At 38.9% G+C, this 20,209-nt stretch overlaps 1 protein-coding gene across 4 annotated transcripts in view; it reads left to right on the top strand.

Moving 5' to 3' along the window:
* Nucleotides 1-20,209, top strand: part of LOC135510754 (sodium/potassium/calcium exchanger 2-like) — a 204,823-nt gene that overhangs the window by 134,919 nt on the left and 49,695 nt on the right. For all 4 annotated transcript variants that reach the window (XM_064931932.1, XM_064931930.1, XM_064931931.1 and 1 more), the window contains one exon: nucleotides 5,003-5,085. In XM_064931932.1, the coding sequence (XP_064788004.1) occupies nucleotides 5,003-5,085 (83 nt within the window). The remainder of the gene's footprint in view (nucleotides 1-5,002; nucleotides 5,086-20,209) is intronic.

Below are 20,209 nucleotides of genomic sequence, written 5' to 3'. Positions count from 1 at the left end.
TTGAATCTGGTTTTTAGGGCGGTGCTAAAGTGGCGGTGCTAAAGTGATCTTCAGAAGTAAACAGCGGCTTTGAGAGTCATGATCGCTTACAGTGATGACGCAAAGAATGACTAGGTATCCCCCCTTACCCCGTCACTGTCCATTTCTTGTTTTTAAACAATGAGAGAAGTGCTACACCTGGTGGAGAGAGATTGTAAGACAGAAATAGTTGCTTTATGCGTGCTGTACTTTACGGCATGACACGTCACGATGTAACGGAGGGTCAGTTTTTTAAACTTTTCTCCAATACTATAGAGCCATTACCATGTCGATCAACGCTTGAATAGAAACGTAGATCACACCCCAGATTTTGAAGTCAACACAGTCGCTACAGTCCCATTAGTTTTCTTTGCAGCCTCGTTTGAATGTCGCGGTTGCGCACATTTGTACGGAATGGGATGAGTTTACGTTAATTGTTTACCTAGCAAGCTAGCAAGCAACATGTCTTAACAAAAGACTCCTCTTTGCAAGTAACCATTTCAAGTGCATTCATAAATTCAGTCTGGCCATCTACTCTGGTTTCAGAGCACTTTTGTTTGAGTGTGTCAAAGAGCGCAGAATAACCGATACATTTATGAAAGGGATGTTGACCGCTCTGGATAACACAAAAACAGCTTAACCAGCTCTGCTAGGGCGAGTAAAATGGTCAGAGTAGGGTGTTCTCTCATTATGTGTCTGGAAGTAGCTAGCAAGCTAGCCAATGTCAGCCCGTTAGCTTGGGTGCTAGTCTAAAGCTTAAGAGTGTGAAAGATGCTGAATGGGTGTAGACAAATAAGGTCTTTCCAGTAGCAGTACCAAAACATTCAAAAACTCACTTTTGAGAAAATGGCCTATCAACTTTAAAAGAAAAATGACCTTCCTGTTGTTCCTCAACTGTAGTGGATTATATACCATTTTGTAGCTCCGAGTCTCTACTTTTTCCAATGTAAAAAGCATAATTTCAAATTTTGCTGCATAAGAACAATATGAGCCGGTCGGTCACATTTGTGTAAGTGTCGTGCTTGTTGAATGTCCTTCCCTATAAGCGTGCTGAAAATCTGTTGTTCCTTTTTTTTTACTGTGAAATAACATTGTATCTGGTCAAACACATTTTTTCCATAAGTTTTCTAAGGGTTGGTAACAGGCTGCTTTGTCGGCTATTTGAGCAAGTAAAGGGTGCTTTGCTATTCTTGTGTAGTGGAATGACTTTTGCTTCCGTTCAGGCCTGAGGGTACACACTTTCCTGTAGGCTTAGATTGAAGAGATGGCAAATAGGAGTGGCAATATCATTCACTATCATCCTCAGTAATTTCCATCCAAGTTGTCAGACCCAGGTGGCTTGTCATTGTTAATTGACAACAATCATGTTTTCACCTCTTCCACACACACTTCCACACACACACGGAATTCAAAATGACAAATCTTGTCTTTCATAATTTGTTCAGTTATTCATGAATGTGTATGGTCACGATTTGTTTTTGGCATACAATATCATGCCTACGCTTGCTAATCTTGGCAATAAAGAAATCATTAAAGTAGCATTATCAGTGTTTTTTAATGAATGAGCCATTTGATTCAATGAATGATGGAGCCGAGTTTGCCTTTTTGCCCAAAATTTAATTTAAGGCATTCTAAAGCTTTTGACTATCATTTATCTTTGTTTCTAGTTACAGTTTCTTGTTTTTGTTCGCTATAGTCATATTATTTCTCAATTTACAGTACATTTGCCAATCGGTTGGGTCCATATTGATGCAGAAAATCTAAAATTTTGTTGTAGATATTAGGAACAACTTGACTGACAAAGTTCTGAAAAATTGGGAGGATTGAATAAACCACCTTTGAGATATGATGAAAAAAATGCTAGCTTGATGGTTAATGAGGCCTTGCTTCTAAATCCAAGCAAGCATGGAATTTAGAATTGCCAAATCAATTTTGACTGTTGTCTTAGAGCAATTTTTTTATTTTTTTATTTCACCTTTATTTAACCAGGTAAGCTAGTTGAAAACACGTTCTCATTTACAACTGCGACCTGGCCAAGATAAAGCAAAGCAGTGTGACACAAACAACAACACAGAGTTACACATGGAATAAAGAAACATAAAGTCAATAATACAATAGAGAAGGTGTGTGCAAAACACAGTGTGTGTGCAAATGAGGTAGGATAAGGGAGAGAGGCAATAAATAGGACATAGTGGCGCAATTAATACAGTATGTGTTACGGCTCTCGTTGGTGGCAGGAAGAGTGGACCAAAGCACAGCGTGGATAGTGTTCATGATTATTTTATTTTAAACTCAAACAAAATAACAAACATGAAAACGAAAGTGCACAGTTCTGTCAGGCAGAAACACTAAAGAGAAAACAAGATCCCTCAAAACCCAAAAGTAAAATTACAACTTATGTATGATCCCCAATCAGAGACAACGATAGACAGCTGCCTCTGATTGGGTAACACACACGGCCAAAAACAAAGAAATAGAAAACAGATACTTTCCCACCCGAGTCAAACCCTGACCTAACCTAACCAAACATAGAATATAATAAGGATCTCTAAGGTCAGGGCGTGACAGTATGGCAAATTAAACACTGGGGTGAAATATGTGCAGAAGATGAGTGTGCAAGTAGCGGTACTGGGGTGCAAAGGTACAAAATAAATAAAATAATTAACAATATGGTGATGAGGTAGTTGGATGGGCTATTTACAGATTGGCTATGTACAGGTGCAGTGATCTGTGAGCTGCTCTGACAGCTGGTGCTTAAAGCTAGTGAGGGAGATTAAGAGTCTCCAGCTTCAGTGATTTTTGCAGTTTGTTCCAGTCATTGACAACAGAGAACTGGAAGGAAAGGCGGCCGAATGAGGAATTGGCTTTGGGGGTGACCAGCGAAATATACCTGCTGGAGCACGTGCTGTAGGTGGGTGCTGCTATGGTGACCAGTGAGCTGAGATAAGGCGGGGCTTTACCTAGCAATGACTTATAGATTACATGGAGCCAGTGGGTTTGGTGACGGGTATGAAGCGAGGGCCAGCCAATGAGAGCATACCGGTCTCAGTGGTAGGTAGTATATGGGGCTTTGGTGACAAAACAGATGGCACTGTGATAGACTGCATCCAATTTGCTGAGTAGAGTTTTGGAGGCTACATTATAAATGACATGGCAGAAGTCAAGGATTGGTAGGATAGTCAGTTTTACTAGGGTATGTTTGGCGGCATGAGTGAAGGATGCTTTGTTGCAAAATAATGTCCTGGAAATTCAGTACTGAGAGTGACTTGGACTTGGTCATCTCTTCAAACAATTTGTATTTAATATCTATATCTATTATATAATATATAGTATTATTGAAATAATGAGACTGTCAGCCCACCAGTCTTGACTGACTGTTAGGCTGAGAGTCTAGCCTTTACAGATGATGCACAGTTTTTATATAGCTGATCTTACTGTTCATTAAGTAAATAATTATTACATATCCAACAAATAAGGAGAATACATCATTTCCCTCACCATAGGACGCCGATTCTAGATTTAATTTTGGATTGGAGATGCTTACTGTGAGTCGGGAAGGAGAGTTTACAGTCTAACCAGACACCTAGTTGATTTGTTCAATTGAGACGCTCCCAAGTGCAATTAATGCAGGTTTTCATTTCAAAGACACAATGGTCAAAAAGATACTCAGGGAGGCCATAGAAAGAGCTTTCATTGGTACAAAATCAAAGAGGGAAATGGATATTTATTACCGAGACAAAATTATGCTAACAGCGCTAAATTAAAATATTAGCATCTAAACCGAACCCAAATGCATGACCAGTTTTGATAGCTGCTGCCTTTGATGCTTGGTTCTCTTGTTGTTAGATTAGAGCTAATAGTTCATGGTGCTGATTCAATGGGTTTTAGCTTCAAAAATATTGTACTGTAGACCAAAAAAACATTCTGATTGGATTAATAAACAAATGTGTAGTTCCTTGTCGTATTTACTCAGATTTGTATATGCCACATATTATATCATATCTACATATCAAATGTATAATGGATGTGATTATTTTCTATGGTTTAGTTAATAGTGTATAGGATACCTTCCAAAAGGACCAGGGAAGTAATTTGTTAGATGAGTATCAGATCACAGCATCTCCCTGACAATCTCCTGCTGTGTCACAAACACACTTGGATTAAACCAATTTCCATGGCAATTATGTTATAATCATCAAATTACATGGCTTTCGGCATTTTGTATTTTAATCAAGAGCATAAGTGAATCTGGCTCTAAATTAATAGGATACATATGAGCCCTCATACAAGATAGGGGGAGCTGCACTGCAGGAACACACTCACACAGACACTCTAAATCCAACATCTCCTGCTTTGCATTTTTGGTGCTGCTTGCAGTACGAATGGGGACAGATTGTAATCAGGCAACTGTGCACTGAAAAGCACAAAAACATCCCCAAAACAATATATTAGCCATTGTATTTCTTGACCATGAAAGACCTGGGTTGGATGTCCTAAAGCAGTATTCTTCAATCCTTGTCTTGAAAAACGATGTACACCTGCAGAAGCTCTGCTGCTTTTTTATTGTTGTTTTCTAAACTTTCTTTCCATGGAAACAATTTGTATGGGGGACAAATGGCTGTACAGTTTGTTTGTTTGTTTTCTCATGGCAGCAATACGTTTGTGTGGATAAGTGTGTACGTTTTTTATTTTATAAGGGAAATCATCCTCAAAACCATGCAACATCTGCCCCGAATGTAAAGCAAACACTGCCTGTGTTTGTAAGGATACCGTAGATAGTTTGAATGATGGATGTGCAATTATAGCTAGTCATTCCTTATTAGTTAATCTCTTGATTAATCATTGCAGTTGTTTTACTGATATTACTCTGTATTTAATTAACATACCACACTGATCTTACATGATCAGTGCATTGGCTTTTTGTCTACCAATATACCACAATTAAATTAATTGCTCTCTATGTTTTCTCTTTTATAATATGCAGATAAGAATCTTCCAAACAGCTCCAATGTCGAGGTGGAAGTCACACCACCAATGAATGGCACTGCTGGACAAGGGGAAGCTGCGGTAAGAAACCCATTTTAAGCGCACACATAAACACACAAACCAACATAAATCCAACAGCAAGCAAGTGGGCACATATACATTTGAAGTCGGAAGTTTACATACACTTAGGTTGGAGTCATTAAAACTCGTTTTTCAATCACTCCACAAATTTATTTTAACAAACTGTAGTTTTGGCAAGTTGGTTAGAACTACTTTGTGCAAGTCATTTTTCCAAAAATTGTTTACAGGCATATTATTTCACTTATAGTTCACTGTATCACAATTCCACTGTATCACAAATAGTTCACTGTATCACAATGGGTCAGAAGTTTGCATACACTAAGTTGACTGTGCCTTTAAATAGCTTGGAAAATTCCAGAAAATTATGTCATGGCTTTAGCAGCTTCTGATAGGCTAATTGATGTAATTTGAGTCAATTGAAGGTGTACCTGTTCATATATTTCAAGGCCTATCTTCAAACTCAGTGGCTCTTTGCTTGACATCATGGGAAAATCAAAAGAAATCAGCCAAGATTTTTTTAAACCTCCACAAGTCTGGTTCATCCAGCAATTTCCATACGCCTGAAGGTACCACGTTCATCTGTACAAACAATAGTACGCAAGTATAAACACCATGGGACCACGCAGCCGTCATACCGCTCAGGAAGGAGACGCGTTCTGTCTCCTAGAGATGAACGTACTTTGGAGCGGAAAGCGCAAATCTATCCCAGAACAACAGCAAAGGACCTTGTGAAGATGCTTGAGGAAACAGGTACAAAAGTATCTATATCCACAGTAAAACGAGTCCTATATCGACATAACCTGAAAGGCCGCTCAGCAAGGAAGAAGCTACTGCTCCAAAACTGGCATAAAAAAGCTAGTCTACGGTTTGCAACTGCACATGGGGACAACGATTATACTTTTTGGAGAAATGTCCTCTGGTCTGATGAAACAAAAATAGAACTGTTTGGCCATAATAACCATCGTTATGTTTGGAGGAAAAAGGGGGAGGCTTGCAAGCTGAAGAACAACATTCCAACCGTGAAGCACGTGGGTTGCAGCATCATGTTGTGGGGGTGCTTTGCTACAGGAGGGACTGGTGCACTTCACAAAATAGATGGCATCATGAGGTAGGAAAATTATGTGGATATATATTGAAGCAACATCTCAAGACATCAGTCAGGAAGTTAAAGCTTGGTCACAAATGGGTCTTCCAAATGGACAATGACCCCAAGCATACTTCCAAAGTTGTGGCAAAATGGCTTAAGGATAACAAAGTCAAGGTATTGGAATGGCCATCACAAATCGCTGACCTCAATCCTTTAGAAAATGTGTGGTCAGAACTGAAAAAGCGTGTGCGAGCAAGGAGGCCAACAAACCTGACTCAGTTACATCAGCCCTGTCAAGAGGAATGGGCCAATATTCAACCAACTTATTGTGGGAAGCTTGTGGAGGCTACCCGGAACGTTTGACCCAAGTTAAACAATTTAAAGGCAATGCTACCAAATACTAATTGAGTGTATGTAATTTTCTGACCCACTGGGAATGTGATGAAAGAAATAAAAGCTGAAATAAATCTCTCTACTATTATTCTGACATTTCACATTCTTAAAATAAGGTGGTGATCCTAACTGACCTAAGGCAGGGACTTTTTACTACTATTAAATGTCAGGAATTGTGAAAAACTGAGTTTAAATGTATTTGACTGAGGTGTATGTGAACTTCCGACTTCAACTAAGCATCAAACTTCATAACTTCCTGCCATTCTCTTGTGCACATAGTTACTAAGGTACTAGTCAGATGCTGTAGAACCTCAAAGATACGAACCATAGAGTTACGGAATGATGAACCTGCACATTTATTAAATGCAAAAAAAACTGAATTACTGTGATTTAGAGACAAACGTAAATGTGGCTTTAATATGCTTAGAACTCCTCAAACATTTAAATTACTGTATGCAGATGCATGGTTAGGAAATATGTGAATACACAATTTATATTACAGGCACAAAATGTATATTATAGATGCGAACAATAGTCGTTAAATAATTACAGTGAGTTTTCGCCTCGTAAGTTCTCCGTCAATACTTCATATTACGGAACGAAATTTGGCACACCGATGTGTGCACCCTAAATGGTCAGCAGATGTGTGCACTTGCTGGAAGGGTAAATGGTCAGCTATAAGAAGACATTTAAGATGTTACACTTGAATGATAGACAAAGATTACATATCAAATGTGCTTTCCGTTTGAGTATTCGTTTTACTGCAAATCATGAAGGAAAACTGGAACAGGCTAATATTTAATTTTTGTTGAAGGAGAAAAAGGAAAATATAGACAGAATTTGGATTACAGATCATCCATATCATTTAAAGTTAGAATGCAGCATGTATTGATTGGATATCTATGCAACCTATATTAGGGGCTGTGAAGACATTTTCTCCTGTCATTACTAGCTAACAGTTGCTAGCTAATTTATAAAACAGTTACACTTGAAAATGATATGACAAAGATAACATTACATATCAAATGCTGCTTTCCGTGACCAACGACAAGTATAACGTTAGCAATAACATTACCTAGGATACGAAGAAAATTTAAAAAACAGAGCTAAACAAGTTTGGTACACCTATCTTAAACCCAACATACATTCAGCAAATCAAAATGAAGAAATAGAAATCAAAACCCAACCTTGACCAAACACCATTTAATCAAATCATTGCTTGTCTAAAGCATTGAATGCATAATGGCATTGAATCCTCCGACAGTTTGACCAAACACACATAGGAGAATGTTAAAGGTACGTCCATATTCCCTTGATCGTTAGTATTAGCTTCTCCTGGCCATATCTCCAATATTATTTGGACAGTTTCATCACAAAATCGTACATAGGAAGGTGTCCAGCAATATTCGAGATGGCTGTGGACTTTTGTTGCATCTAACAGTAAGGTCCTTAGCCTGATATATCCTCAGTTTTCTGCCTGGCAATTGTGTAATTCAAATAACATTTTGAAATGCAAGAAGCATGTGATGACCAGTTACATGAAGTATAACAATATAAAACATGATAATTTTTCATTCAAGTCTTTATTAAAACATTCTTGTAATTGAGTCATCAGTACAATCCATATTAACCTAGCTACTGGACCTTCTTAATTACTTACATAGAGCATAATAAGAATAAGAAACAAAAAAGATTATTCACTTTATTTAAAATTATGATGTAATGTAAATTAATCAAACATTAAATGACTTTGTGAAATGTGTAAGCTGCAAGCTGTCTGTATTGTCATCCTTCTCAGTCCCCTAGTGGAGTGGGGCAATTCCCAATCACCAGAGAGGGCTATAATAGAGAGAGGTTTAAAAAGAGAGGGGTCGTCTTGGACTAGGTGGAGCTTCAGATCTCTTGCAGAACCCTCTTTTAGGTTATCGCTCAAACTCCAGCTGTAACTTTCTTGATTCAGCTTATGAACCAGAGCCTGGTTTCCCGATAGCAATGGAACTTTGGCTTACGAGTGCTTTACCAATGCATCTTTCCTACAACGGACGAAGATGTAACATGCATTTCCCAAAACATTGCAGAGAGAACTGATAGGATCTATAAAAAAAGGCACCACTGCTCTCGGAACAGCTTACCTTAATATTATCTTAATGTTAGAATTATTCCACAATACTGACGACGGATCAACTCCTGGAAAGACATGATCCCTTATGACTGCAAATATTGAGGCGGCTTGTTCTAATGCTTACCTATAATAATACACTAACTCAAGATTTAGTACATCATTGTGCATATGTTGTTAAACATTAAATATACAGAGGCAAAAATTACAGACAGTAGCCTACATTTAGCAACAACATTTAATGAACATTTTTGTTTATTTCAATATTATTGAATTATATAGGCCTGTAGCCTATACTGTAGGCTATTTGTCTTTTAATGCACTCATCTCTGCATATTTTTATCCTTTGCTTGTTTGTAACAACTGTAAAAACATTGGTAACTTTGTATTTGTAATCTACTTCGTTGTGAAGTTATCGGTGGTCACAGAGAGACATATAAACATCTTGATTCTATTTTTAGTGGAGGTCTTCCGTGTATAAAGTGATGGGGTAAGGAAGAAAACGCATCTAACGATTCACTTAGCTGTTCTACGAGTGGTCTGAGACAGTTGGTAAATAACGAACGTTTTCAAATGCAACTTTAGAAACAATGGTTTTGGGACACAGCTCAGAGATTTAACGATGCTGCTAAGAAGGTTCTAACAAAGAACTTGCTTTGGGGAAACCGGGCCCAGCTAATTATTAGAATCAGGAGCACTGGATCAAGGTCGGAGCTTAAACCTACAAGACACTAGCTCTCCAGGAACAGGGTTGGAGAGCCCTGCATCAGATACAAGTAATGCTGAATGACTGTTGATGAAATCTGGATCTGGTCATCCTCATTGTGGTAGGTAGACTGTCACCATGATGACCTGAAAAATATTAATAATTGCTTGTGGTAATCAAATAATGCAACAGGCATTCGTTGTAGTATGGTCAATGTGTTCACAGAGTGGGATCATGTCTACATAGGGTGGCGGGATGCAAATAATCTAGACCATGAGCTGTGTAAATTTGGGTCTGTGCATTTTCAGACAAGGTGTGTGTGTGTGTACCAGGCTGGAGGTTAGGACTCGGACGTTGACAGAAATCTGTAGTCACTCTCACTGACTCACTTGCGACTTGTCTCTGACAATGTAGCTACATCAAGCGATTATTATTAATCACACATTTAATTCACTACAGATTTTCACATAGCAAGCTAGCTCGGTTTAATTTACATTTGCAGAACTCAGCAGGGCGAGAATCCATTGATTGATGTTGGACGAGGCTTTATGTTTCACAAGTTACCTAATGAGCTAATTAGCTAGCAAGCTAAATTATTTCCCAATCATAATTTAGGTCACGCAGGATATTTACTCTGATTTAGTAATCTTCAGATCCACAGGCGGTAACACAATGAAGCCTGTTCTTAAAACAATGATTTCGACAGATAATTAAAATAGATTGTCTGGAGTGCAGTGCAGTTTTAAGAAAATACAAAAAAAGTAGTATTCTGGGTAGCCATTTGATTAGATGTTCAGGAGTCTTATAGCTTGGGGGTAGAAGTTATTTAGGAGACTTTTGGACCTGGACTTGCCATGCGGTAGCAGAGAGAACAGTCTATGACTAGGGTGGCTGAAGTCTTTGACAATTTTTAAGGCCTTCCTCTGACACCGCCTGGTATAGAAGTCCTGGATGGCAGGAAGCTTGGCCCCGGTGATGTACTGGGCCGTACGCACTACCATCTGTAGTGCCTTGTGGTCGGAGGCTGAGCAGTTGTCATACCAGGCAGTGATACAACCCGTCAGGATGCTCTCAATGGTGCAGCTGTAAAAACTTTTGAGGATCTCAGGACCCATGCCAAATCTCCTGAGGGGGAATAGGTTTTGTTTTGTCATGCCCTCTTCACGACTGTCTTGGTGTGCTTGGACCATGTTAGTTTGTTGGTGATGTGGACAGGGAGGTGATTAGTCCCAGGGTCCTTAGCTTAGTGATAAGCTTTGAGGGCACTATGGTGTTGAAAGCTGAGCTGTAGTCAATGAAAAGCATTCTCATATAGGTTTTCCTTTTTGTCCAGGTGTGAAAGGACAGTGTGGAGTGCAATAGAGATTGCATCATCTGTGGATATATTGGTGTGGCATGCAAATTGGAGTGGGTCTAGGGTTTCTGTGATAATGGTGTTGATGTGAGCCATGACCAGCATTTCATGGCTACAGACGTGAATGCTACGGGTCGGTAGTCATTTAGGCAGGTTCTACACATGCTTAATTACGTAACTTTTGTTTTGAGGCGACTTGGCTGAACTTTCAGCGATTTAATTGAACCCCCTCAATGATTCTGATGTTGTTTTACCTGGGTGCACCGAGTGCAGAACCCCTTGACTACTTTTTTCTTGTGGGGGACGACTTCAGATTTTCTGTGAACACGCATAACAGTAATTTGACACTGTCAAGTCCAGTCAGCACAAAATTGGATTATAATAATGACAAGAAGGCAGGAGTTCTTGAAACAGCGATGCTGTCAGTCGAGTCTGGTCAGTTGTCTGACGCTAGCATACATTTGCACACTTGCCCCATTGAGGATACATGTTGTTCACAACTAGCTTTCCATTTCTTAACAAAGCAATTGATTTTCTATGTGTTGTGGTCTTGGCTGTTCTTAGTTCAGGAAATGTAGCGTAGCTAACTGCAGTGTTTTCCTGTCTGAAATCTGACTACCTCGTCTTACTGTAGCTTGGTCTATGCAAAGCAAATGAATGTGAGCAGGGTGGCAGTTTCCCAAAGTTTGGTGGTTTATATTTTTTATTGCTTTTCTGACTTTCGTCATCAATCTACTTTGCTGCTAACTGTTTGTAATGTTTTGTCTGCTGAGAGCTGTCCTCACATAATCGCATGGTTTGCTTTCACCATAAGGCCTGACACGCTGGCTGGATTAACAACAAGTTAAGCTGTGTTTTGGTGTATTGCACTTGTGATTTCATGAAAATTAAATATTTTTTGTAATATAATTTGAATTTGGCGCTCTGCAATTCACCGGATGTAGACCGCTAAAGGGATCTGAGCGGCAAGAGGTTAACCTAAATAACGTTAACTATCTATGTTTTGTGTAAAAAAGTATGATATATTGTGATATTATACACATTAGTTGACGTTAGTCTTACATTAGCTAACGTTACCTAGCTAGCTAAAGTTAACTGGCTATCATAGCAGCCACGGATGTTCACTAGTTTATTTGTGCACACTTCTTTTTGCTCCGATTACAAGCAAGTCTAGATCAGCAGTTTCCACATGATGACTTCAGCATTATACGAAAAACCTTACTTGGCAAAATATACCAAGCTAGATTTCCATGCTTGTTGGTTAGATACCTACCCAATGTTAGCACTCACCTGACTAGTATAACATTACGTTAGCTAACTAACTTGGTAACTATAGTAGCTTATCAAAACAAAATCACATTCATTGGCAAGCCTCCTTTATTTGCCTTATTTGCCTGGTTGTTAGCTAGATAGCTTTCGGCTATCTAGCTAACTGATGCAATGTTAGCTAGCTACATAGCTAATCAATATATCTACTTGCATTGATTGATGAACAGAAAATCCATTAAAATAACATAAATGTATCAGAAATACCGTGTAGACATTGTTAATGTTGTAAATTACTATTGTAGCTGGAAACGGATGGAATATCTACATAGACGTACAGAGGTCCATTATCAGCATCCATCACTCCTGTGTTCCAATGGCATGTTGTGTTAGCTAATCCAAGTTCATCATTTTAACTTCTTGATGCACCCCATCCCGTTAACGGGATCATTTTCATCAACACCCGCTGAAATGATAGTGCGCCAAATTCAAATAAAATTACTAAACATAATTAATTTGAATGAAATCACAAGTGCAATATAGAAAAACACAGCTTAGCTTGTTATTAATCCACCTGTCATGTCAGATTTTGAAAATATGCTTTACAGCAAATGCAATCCAAGCGTTTGTGTGAGTTTATCGATCACTAGACAAAACATTATGAACACCTAGCATCAAAGTAGCTTGGTCACAAAAGTCAGAAAAGCAATCGAATTAATCGCTTACCTTTTATGATCTTCAGATGTTTTCACTCACGAGACTCCCAGTTACACAATAAATGTTCCTTTTGTTCCATAAAGATTATTTTTATATCCAAAATACCTCCATTTGTTTGGCACATTATGTTCAGAAATCCACAGGCTCGAGCGGTCATGACATCGCAGACAAAAATTCCAAATAGTATCCGTAATGTCCACAGAAACATGTCAAACATTTTTTTAAATCAATCCTCAGGTTGTTTTTAAAATATAGAATCGATAATATATCAACCGGAACAATCGCTTTTTCAATAGGAGAGGGAGAGACAATGGCTGCCCCACTCTGTTGCACAAGCAAAACTCATGCGAACACCCAGCTATCCACTGATGCAATGTTATCTTTCTCTCTCATTTTTCAACATAAAAGCCTGAAACGATGTCTAAAGACTGGTGATACCTTGAGGAAGTGATAGGAAAATGAATCTGATTGATATCCCTTTAAATGGAGCGAATACAGACTATGGAACATGGAGCTTTCAAAATAGAAGCCACTTCCTGGTTTGATTTTCCTCAGGTTTTCACCTGCAATATCGGTTCTGTTATACTCAGACAATATGTAATGGTTTTCTTTATGCGAAGGAGAGTCGGACCAAAATGCAGCATGGCTATTGAAATTCATGTTTAATAAAAATACTAAACACAAACACTACAAAACAAGAAACGAAACAGCCTATACTGGTGCAAAGTCACACATAGACAGTAACAAGGACAATCACCCACGACACACAAAGAATATGGCTGCCTAAATATGGTTCCCAATCAGAGACAATGATAAACACCTGCCTCTGATTGAGAACCACTTCAGACAGCCATAGACTAAGCTAGAAAAACCCACTAAGCTACAATCCCAATACCTGTGAAAAACCCCAAGACAAAAACACACCACATACTAAAAAACCCATGTCACACCCTGGCCTGACCAAATAAATAAAGAAAACACAAAATACTAAGACCAGGACATGACACAATATTTTGACAGTTTTGGAAACTTTAGCGTGTTTTCTATCCTAATCTGACAATTATATGCATATTCTAGTTTCTGGGCCTGAGAAATAGGCCATTTCAAATGGGTACGTTTTTCATCCAAAAAATCAAAATACTTCCCCCTACACTCAACAAGTTAAAAGGCTAATAGATCATTAGAAAACCCTTTAGCAATTATGTTAGCACAGCTGAAAGCTGTTGTTCTGATTAAAGAAACAATAAAACTGGCCTTCATTCGACTAGTTGAGTATCTGGAGCATCAGCATTTATGGGTTGGATTACAGGCTCAAAATGGCCAGAAACAAAGTTTCTTCTGAAACTTGTCAGTCTATTCTTGTTCTGAGAAATTAAGGCTATTCCATGCGAGAAATTGTCAAGAAACTTAAGATCTCGTACAACGCTGTGTCCTACTCCCTTCACAGAACAGCGCAAACTGGCTCTAACCAGAATAGAAAGAGGAGTGGGAGGCCCCGGTGCACAACTGAGCAAGATGACAAGTACATTAGAAGTGTCTAGTTTGAGAAACAGATGCCTCACAAGTCCTCAACTGGCAGCTTCATTGAATAGTACCCGCAAAACACCAGTCTCAACGTCAACAGTGAAGAGGTGACTCCGGGATACTGGCCTTCTAGGCAGAGTTCCTCTGTCCAGTGACTGTGTTCTTTTGCCCATCTTAATCTTTTATTTTTATTGGCCAGCCTGAGATGAGACTTTTTTCTTTGCAAGCATAGCACTTACACATATGACTGATGATTGGGTGAGAGAAATTGATGATAAAAAGATTGTGGGGTCTGTTTTGTTAGACTTCAGTGCGGCGTTTGACATTATCGATCATAGTCTGCTGCTGGAAAAACATATGTGTTATGGCTTTAAACCCCCTGCTATATTATGGATAACGAGTTAACTGTCTAACAATACACAGAAGGTGTTATTTATTGGAATCCTATCCAACATAATCCAAGGCAGCAGCTACTCTTCCAATTATACCATTTTTAAAACCTTACAATATAAAACTGTAGGACCTGCCTGTAGGACCTGCCATGTTGATAGTGCTGTTTAGAAGGCAGACCAGCGCATTATTATGGACAGACTTCTCCCCATCTTAGCTACTGTTGTAACAATATGTTTTGACCATGAGAGTTTACAGTCCAAGGTTACGCCAAGCAGTTTAGTCACCTCAACATGCTAAATTTAGAAGTTATGCATTATTCATGATTGGGGATCCATGATAAATACAAATACAAACCTCAGCTTGAATACCACCACCATGTAAGCAGCTGTGTTGTTGCCGAGCAACAGACCCGGTGTTAGAACTCTGCGCTTCGGGGAATAATAATAATATTAGCATAGTCAGAAATGCTAGAAAAAGGTAGCACATTGTCGGTTCTTAATGGACAGAAATGAGCACGTGAGAGCGAATAATTATATATTTAATCAAAACGGTTGGCCCTAGAAACTTATTCAGCCCTAGTCTTGTTCTTATCCGACGCCTAGATATTGAGCTACTTCTGACCAATCATTTTTTATTTTTTTCCCCAATGCTGTGGAACGGACAGCTCATGACAAGAAGCTGGGAGTGTGTTTTATACCTCCAGTCCAGTTGATTTGCACATTTTCATCAATATTGGTGTCATATTGGCTTAGATATAATGTTAGGGAGATTTTCATTTGAGCTGTGGGGATGATAATGTGGGGACGATAATGGATGAATGTCTTTGAGATAAAGAATCCCACACTGGGAGCTGTACTTCAGCATAGTGAGAAGAGAAGTTCTGTGGGATTGATGCAAAGGTGGAAATGACCTCAGCGTGGGTCATTATTGTTGGTAATCTCCCAGCATGCCTGTGGGTGCAATTATACCCCTCTCTCTCCCGCTGCCCACCACCTCAGGATGCGTGAAACTCAAACACACTCACAACAGTAGCACCGGCACGAACAAGGAGACTTTCCTTGCTTCACTATGCCGTGCCAGGTAGGCAGATGGCACAGCATGCTACCAGAGTGATCAGGCGCTCACTCAAAGTGACAAAGAGGAAGGGAAACAGCCTCACTGGCAAGACCAGAATAAATGGCATTATGACCTATCCCATGGTGAATCCATCCTGTACATCAAGGACAATTTGGTGTATTCAAGCAGAGCCAATGAACTTCAGTTGCACTTATTTTTTTAAATGCTGTAAATATCTATGTAAATCTATTTAAATATCTAACAATCACTCATCATTAATTATTTTTTTTGTCATTTTCTTATTCCATTTTTTCTTATTATATTATATTTTTTTATATTAAAACATACAATCTACTTGCAGTGAAGCCTCTCAACATCTACATCACACTCAGTTATCTAACTCCCATCCAGAGTGACCCACAGAAGCAACCACGATCATCGCCCTGCTCAAGGGCTCATCGACAGATCTCCCACAATGTCAATAACGGGGACTCAAACCAGCAACTGGTCCCTCCACAGTTCCCAAGTGCTGCCTCTCAAACACCCAAGACCCACCCCCCCTGAGTGAAATAAAACAATTCTGTTCCCCACCCCCAAGACCCCTGTCCCCAAATCCCCATCCCCAAAGCGCCAACAATTAACAAAATGAACACAATTTTTAAAAAGAAAGACAGGCTGATCAGCCTCAGGCAAGGAAAACAAAAAACAAAAGGCATCAAGGACAACATAAATCATAACAGCAAGGCCAACTGAAGACGTTTGAGTGCATGTATGGCATTATTTACATGTGTGTGTGTGTGTGTGTGTGTGTGTGTGTGTGTGTGTGTGTGTGTGTGTGTGTGTGTGTGTGTGTGTGTGTGTGTGTGTGTGTGTGTCCCAGTGTATGTGCACGTGTATACATTTGAATGAGAGTGTGTTTTTGTATGTGTACAAACACCTGCACTGCATCAGCCTCAGGCAAACAGGCATTAGCTGTAACAACACTGCCCCTCAGTGTCATTCAAACTTACTATTTTTTTTACATTTTTTTCTTATTTTATCTTTGATCGTCATTCTATACCTTGCCCAGCAACTGTTATAACTCTTGTTTCTACAAACGTTTACCAAAACATAGATACCAATGTTAGATATCATACCTCCAAAATCTTTAATAAACTGAGCTGTATTACTCACAAAGGATATGTCATGTTTTTGTTTACATTGGGATTCATTCTTAATGAATCTTAAAGGGGCAATCTACAATTGGTACATCCATTTTAGATTTTATACATACCCATTGATTCTTGAAGAATATAACTTATAAATGCATTTTGAGCTTAGTTATTTGTATTTGTATTTATTAGGGATCCCCATTAACTACTGCCTCTTCTTGGGGTCCAGACACATTAAGGCACTTACATCACACATAAAACAAATAGTAAAACATTACATCATATAACATTATTACACCACTAAATACTGTATCTACAATAAAATGTATAATACCACCATACAGCAATATTTCAATGTATGTGTCTGTAGAGTGTCTGTGCTAGCGTGTGTTTGTGTATGCGTGTGTCTGTGTCTGTACCTGTGTGTGTGTCACTTCACACTCCGCTATTCCATAAGGTGTATTTTTATGTGTTTTTTCAAATCTGATTCTACTGCTTGCATCGGTTACCTGATGTGGAATAGAGTTCCATGTAGTCATGGCTCTATGTAGTATTGTGTGCCTCCCATAGTCTGTTTCGGACTTGGGGATTGTGAAGAGACCTCTGGTGGTATGTCTTGTGGGGTATGGATGGGTGTCATTTTGATCTCATCGATGGTCAGTCCTTCCATCCATATCTCTGTCTATGAATTTGAGAGTAGTTACATTTCTCCAGAACCATCCCGCAGCTGTTTACCAAAATGGTTCACACTTTGCTGTTGTTTGAATGGCATATTGTCCTGTCAAATGAACTGTATTACTCACAAAGGATATGTCATGTTTTTGTTAACATTGGGATTAATTACTGATTAATCTTAAAAGGGCAATCTATATATTGGATATATTTAAATTTGTTAAGAAAAATCAGCTTCACTTCGGATCTTATAATCATCTACAGATATCTTTGCCATCTCTGGAAAAACATTGTTCTTCCCCATTCCACAACCCACCAGTCACACTAAAAAATGCTCTGGGTAACAAAAGGGATCCCTTTGATTTTCAGCAATTTTTTATAGTCTTTCACACAGGCTTCTCAGTGCTTTGAATTAGATCTTACTGGTTGTTGTCCTCTAAACGCCAATACATTTTTGTATCTACCTAGTTTCTTTTTAAAGTTATTTTTTTGTTTTGAACTCTCTATTATTACGCATTGGGAATGTAGGACAGTCTTAGAATAAACTACGGAAGGAAGCTGGTGAAATTGAGCCTTGTTGGTAATATGGCCATGCACATCGATTAATTCAGCTGCACCCCATCAGTTTTATGATCTATTGATCTATGATCTATTGCAACTGCTAATAATAGTCATCACCTCAACCCTCATCACTCATACTGTTTCTCAGATTAATAAAATCTATGGGCTAACTATTGTTTGCTCTAAAAAGAGAGGAAATGTTACCTTCAGCAAACAATTTTCACAAATTCAAACTTTGAGGTGCACGAAAACCAAACTCAACTTATCTTTTCTAAAATAAATGAGTTGATGGTTTCAACAAATGATTTCTACATGTTTCTAATTCACCACCTCAGAAAGTACACACCCCCTGACTTGTTTTTTAAATTTTGTTGTGTTACAGCCTGATTTAAAAAAAAAAAACATTTTTATTGAGATTTTCTGTCACTGGCCGACACACAATACCCCATAATTACAAATGAGAAGCTGAAATGTCTGAAGTCAATAAGTATTCAATCCCTTTGTTATGGCAAGCCTAAATAAGTTCAGGAATAAAAATGTGCTTAATAAGTCACATAATAAGTTGCATGGACTCACTCTGTGTGCAATAACAGTGTTTAACGTGATTTTTGAGTGACTACTTAATCTCTGTACCCCACACATTCAATTATCTGTAAGGTCCCTCAGTTGAGCAGTGAATTTCAATCACATATTCAACCACAACGACCAGGTATGTTTTCCAATGTCTTGCAAAGAAGGTAGACAGGTAAAAAAAGCAGACATTGAATACCCCTTTGAGCATGGTAAAGTTATTAATTACACTTTTGATGGGGTATCAATACACCCAGTGACTACAAAGATACAGGTGTCCTTCCTAACCGGAGAGTTGCCTGAGAGGAAGAAAACCGCTCAGGGATTTCACCATCAAGCCAATGGTGACTTTAAAACAATTACTGTGATAGGATAAAACTGAGGATGGATCATCAACATTGTAGTTACTCCACAATACTAACCTAATTGACAGAGTGAATACAATATTCCAAAACATGCATCCTGTTTGCAATAAGGCAGTAAAGTAAAACTATCAAAAATGTGGCAAAGAAATGAACTTCATGTCCTGAATACAAAGCGTTATGTTTGGGGCAAACACAACACATCACTGAGTACCACTCTGACCAGAAATAACCCTGAAGGAGCTGCAAAGCTCCACAGCGGAGATTGGAGTATCTGTCCATAGGACTGCTTTAAGCCGTACACTCCACAGAGCTGGGCGTTACGGAAGAGTGGCCAGAAAAAAGCCATTGCTTTAAGAAAAAAAATATGCAAACACGGTGTTTGGTGTTCGCCAAAAGGCATGTGGGAGACTCCCCAAACATATGGAAGAAGGTACTCTGGTCTGATGAGAATAAAATGATGCCTTTTGGCCATCTATGTCTGGCGCAAACCCAACACCTCTCATCACCGCGAAAGCACCATGTTTTTCATTGGCAGAGACTTTGAAACTGGTCAGATTTGAAGGAATGATAGATGGTGCTTAATACAGGGAAAGTCTTGAGGGAAACCTGTTTCAGTCTTCCAGAAATTTGAGACTGGGACGGAGGTTCACCTTCCAGCAGGACAATGACCCTAAGCATACTGCTAAAGCAACACTTGAGTGGTTTAACGTGAACCATTTAAATGTCTTGGAATGGCCTAGTCAAAGCCCAGACCTCAATCCAATTTAGAATCGGTGGTATGATTTAAAGATTGCTGTACACCAGCGGAACCCATCCAATTTGAAGTACCTGGAGCAGTTTAGCCTTGAAGAATGGGCAAAAATACCAGTGACTAGATGTGCCAAGCTTATAAAGATATACCCCAAAAGGTGACTCTACAAAGTATTGACTTTGAGGGGGGGGGGGTGAATAGTTGTGCACGCTCAAGTTGTCTGTTTTGTTGCCTTATTTCTTGTTTGTTTCACAATAGAAAATGTTTTTCATCTTTAAAGTGGTCGGTAACACAACAAAATATGTAACAATTCAAGGAGTATGAATACTTTTAGAAGGTAATATAGATCTGTGTTTCTCCTCCTACCTCTCTAATAGGAAGCAATACATCAATATTGGATAGTCCAGGTCTGAGGAGTCTGCAGTCAGTCTGCAGTCAG

The sequence above is a fragment of the Oncorhynchus masou genome, chromosome 23 (genome assembly GCF_036934945.1).
Source record: "Oncorhynchus masou masou isolate Uvic2021 chromosome 23, UVic_Omas_1.1, whole genome shotgun sequence".
NCBI classification, from domain to species: Eukaryota; Metazoa; Chordata; class Actinopteri; order Salmoniformes; family Salmonidae; genus Oncorhynchus; species Oncorhynchus masou.
This window is presented reverse-complemented; position numbering and strand designations above follow the sequence as displayed.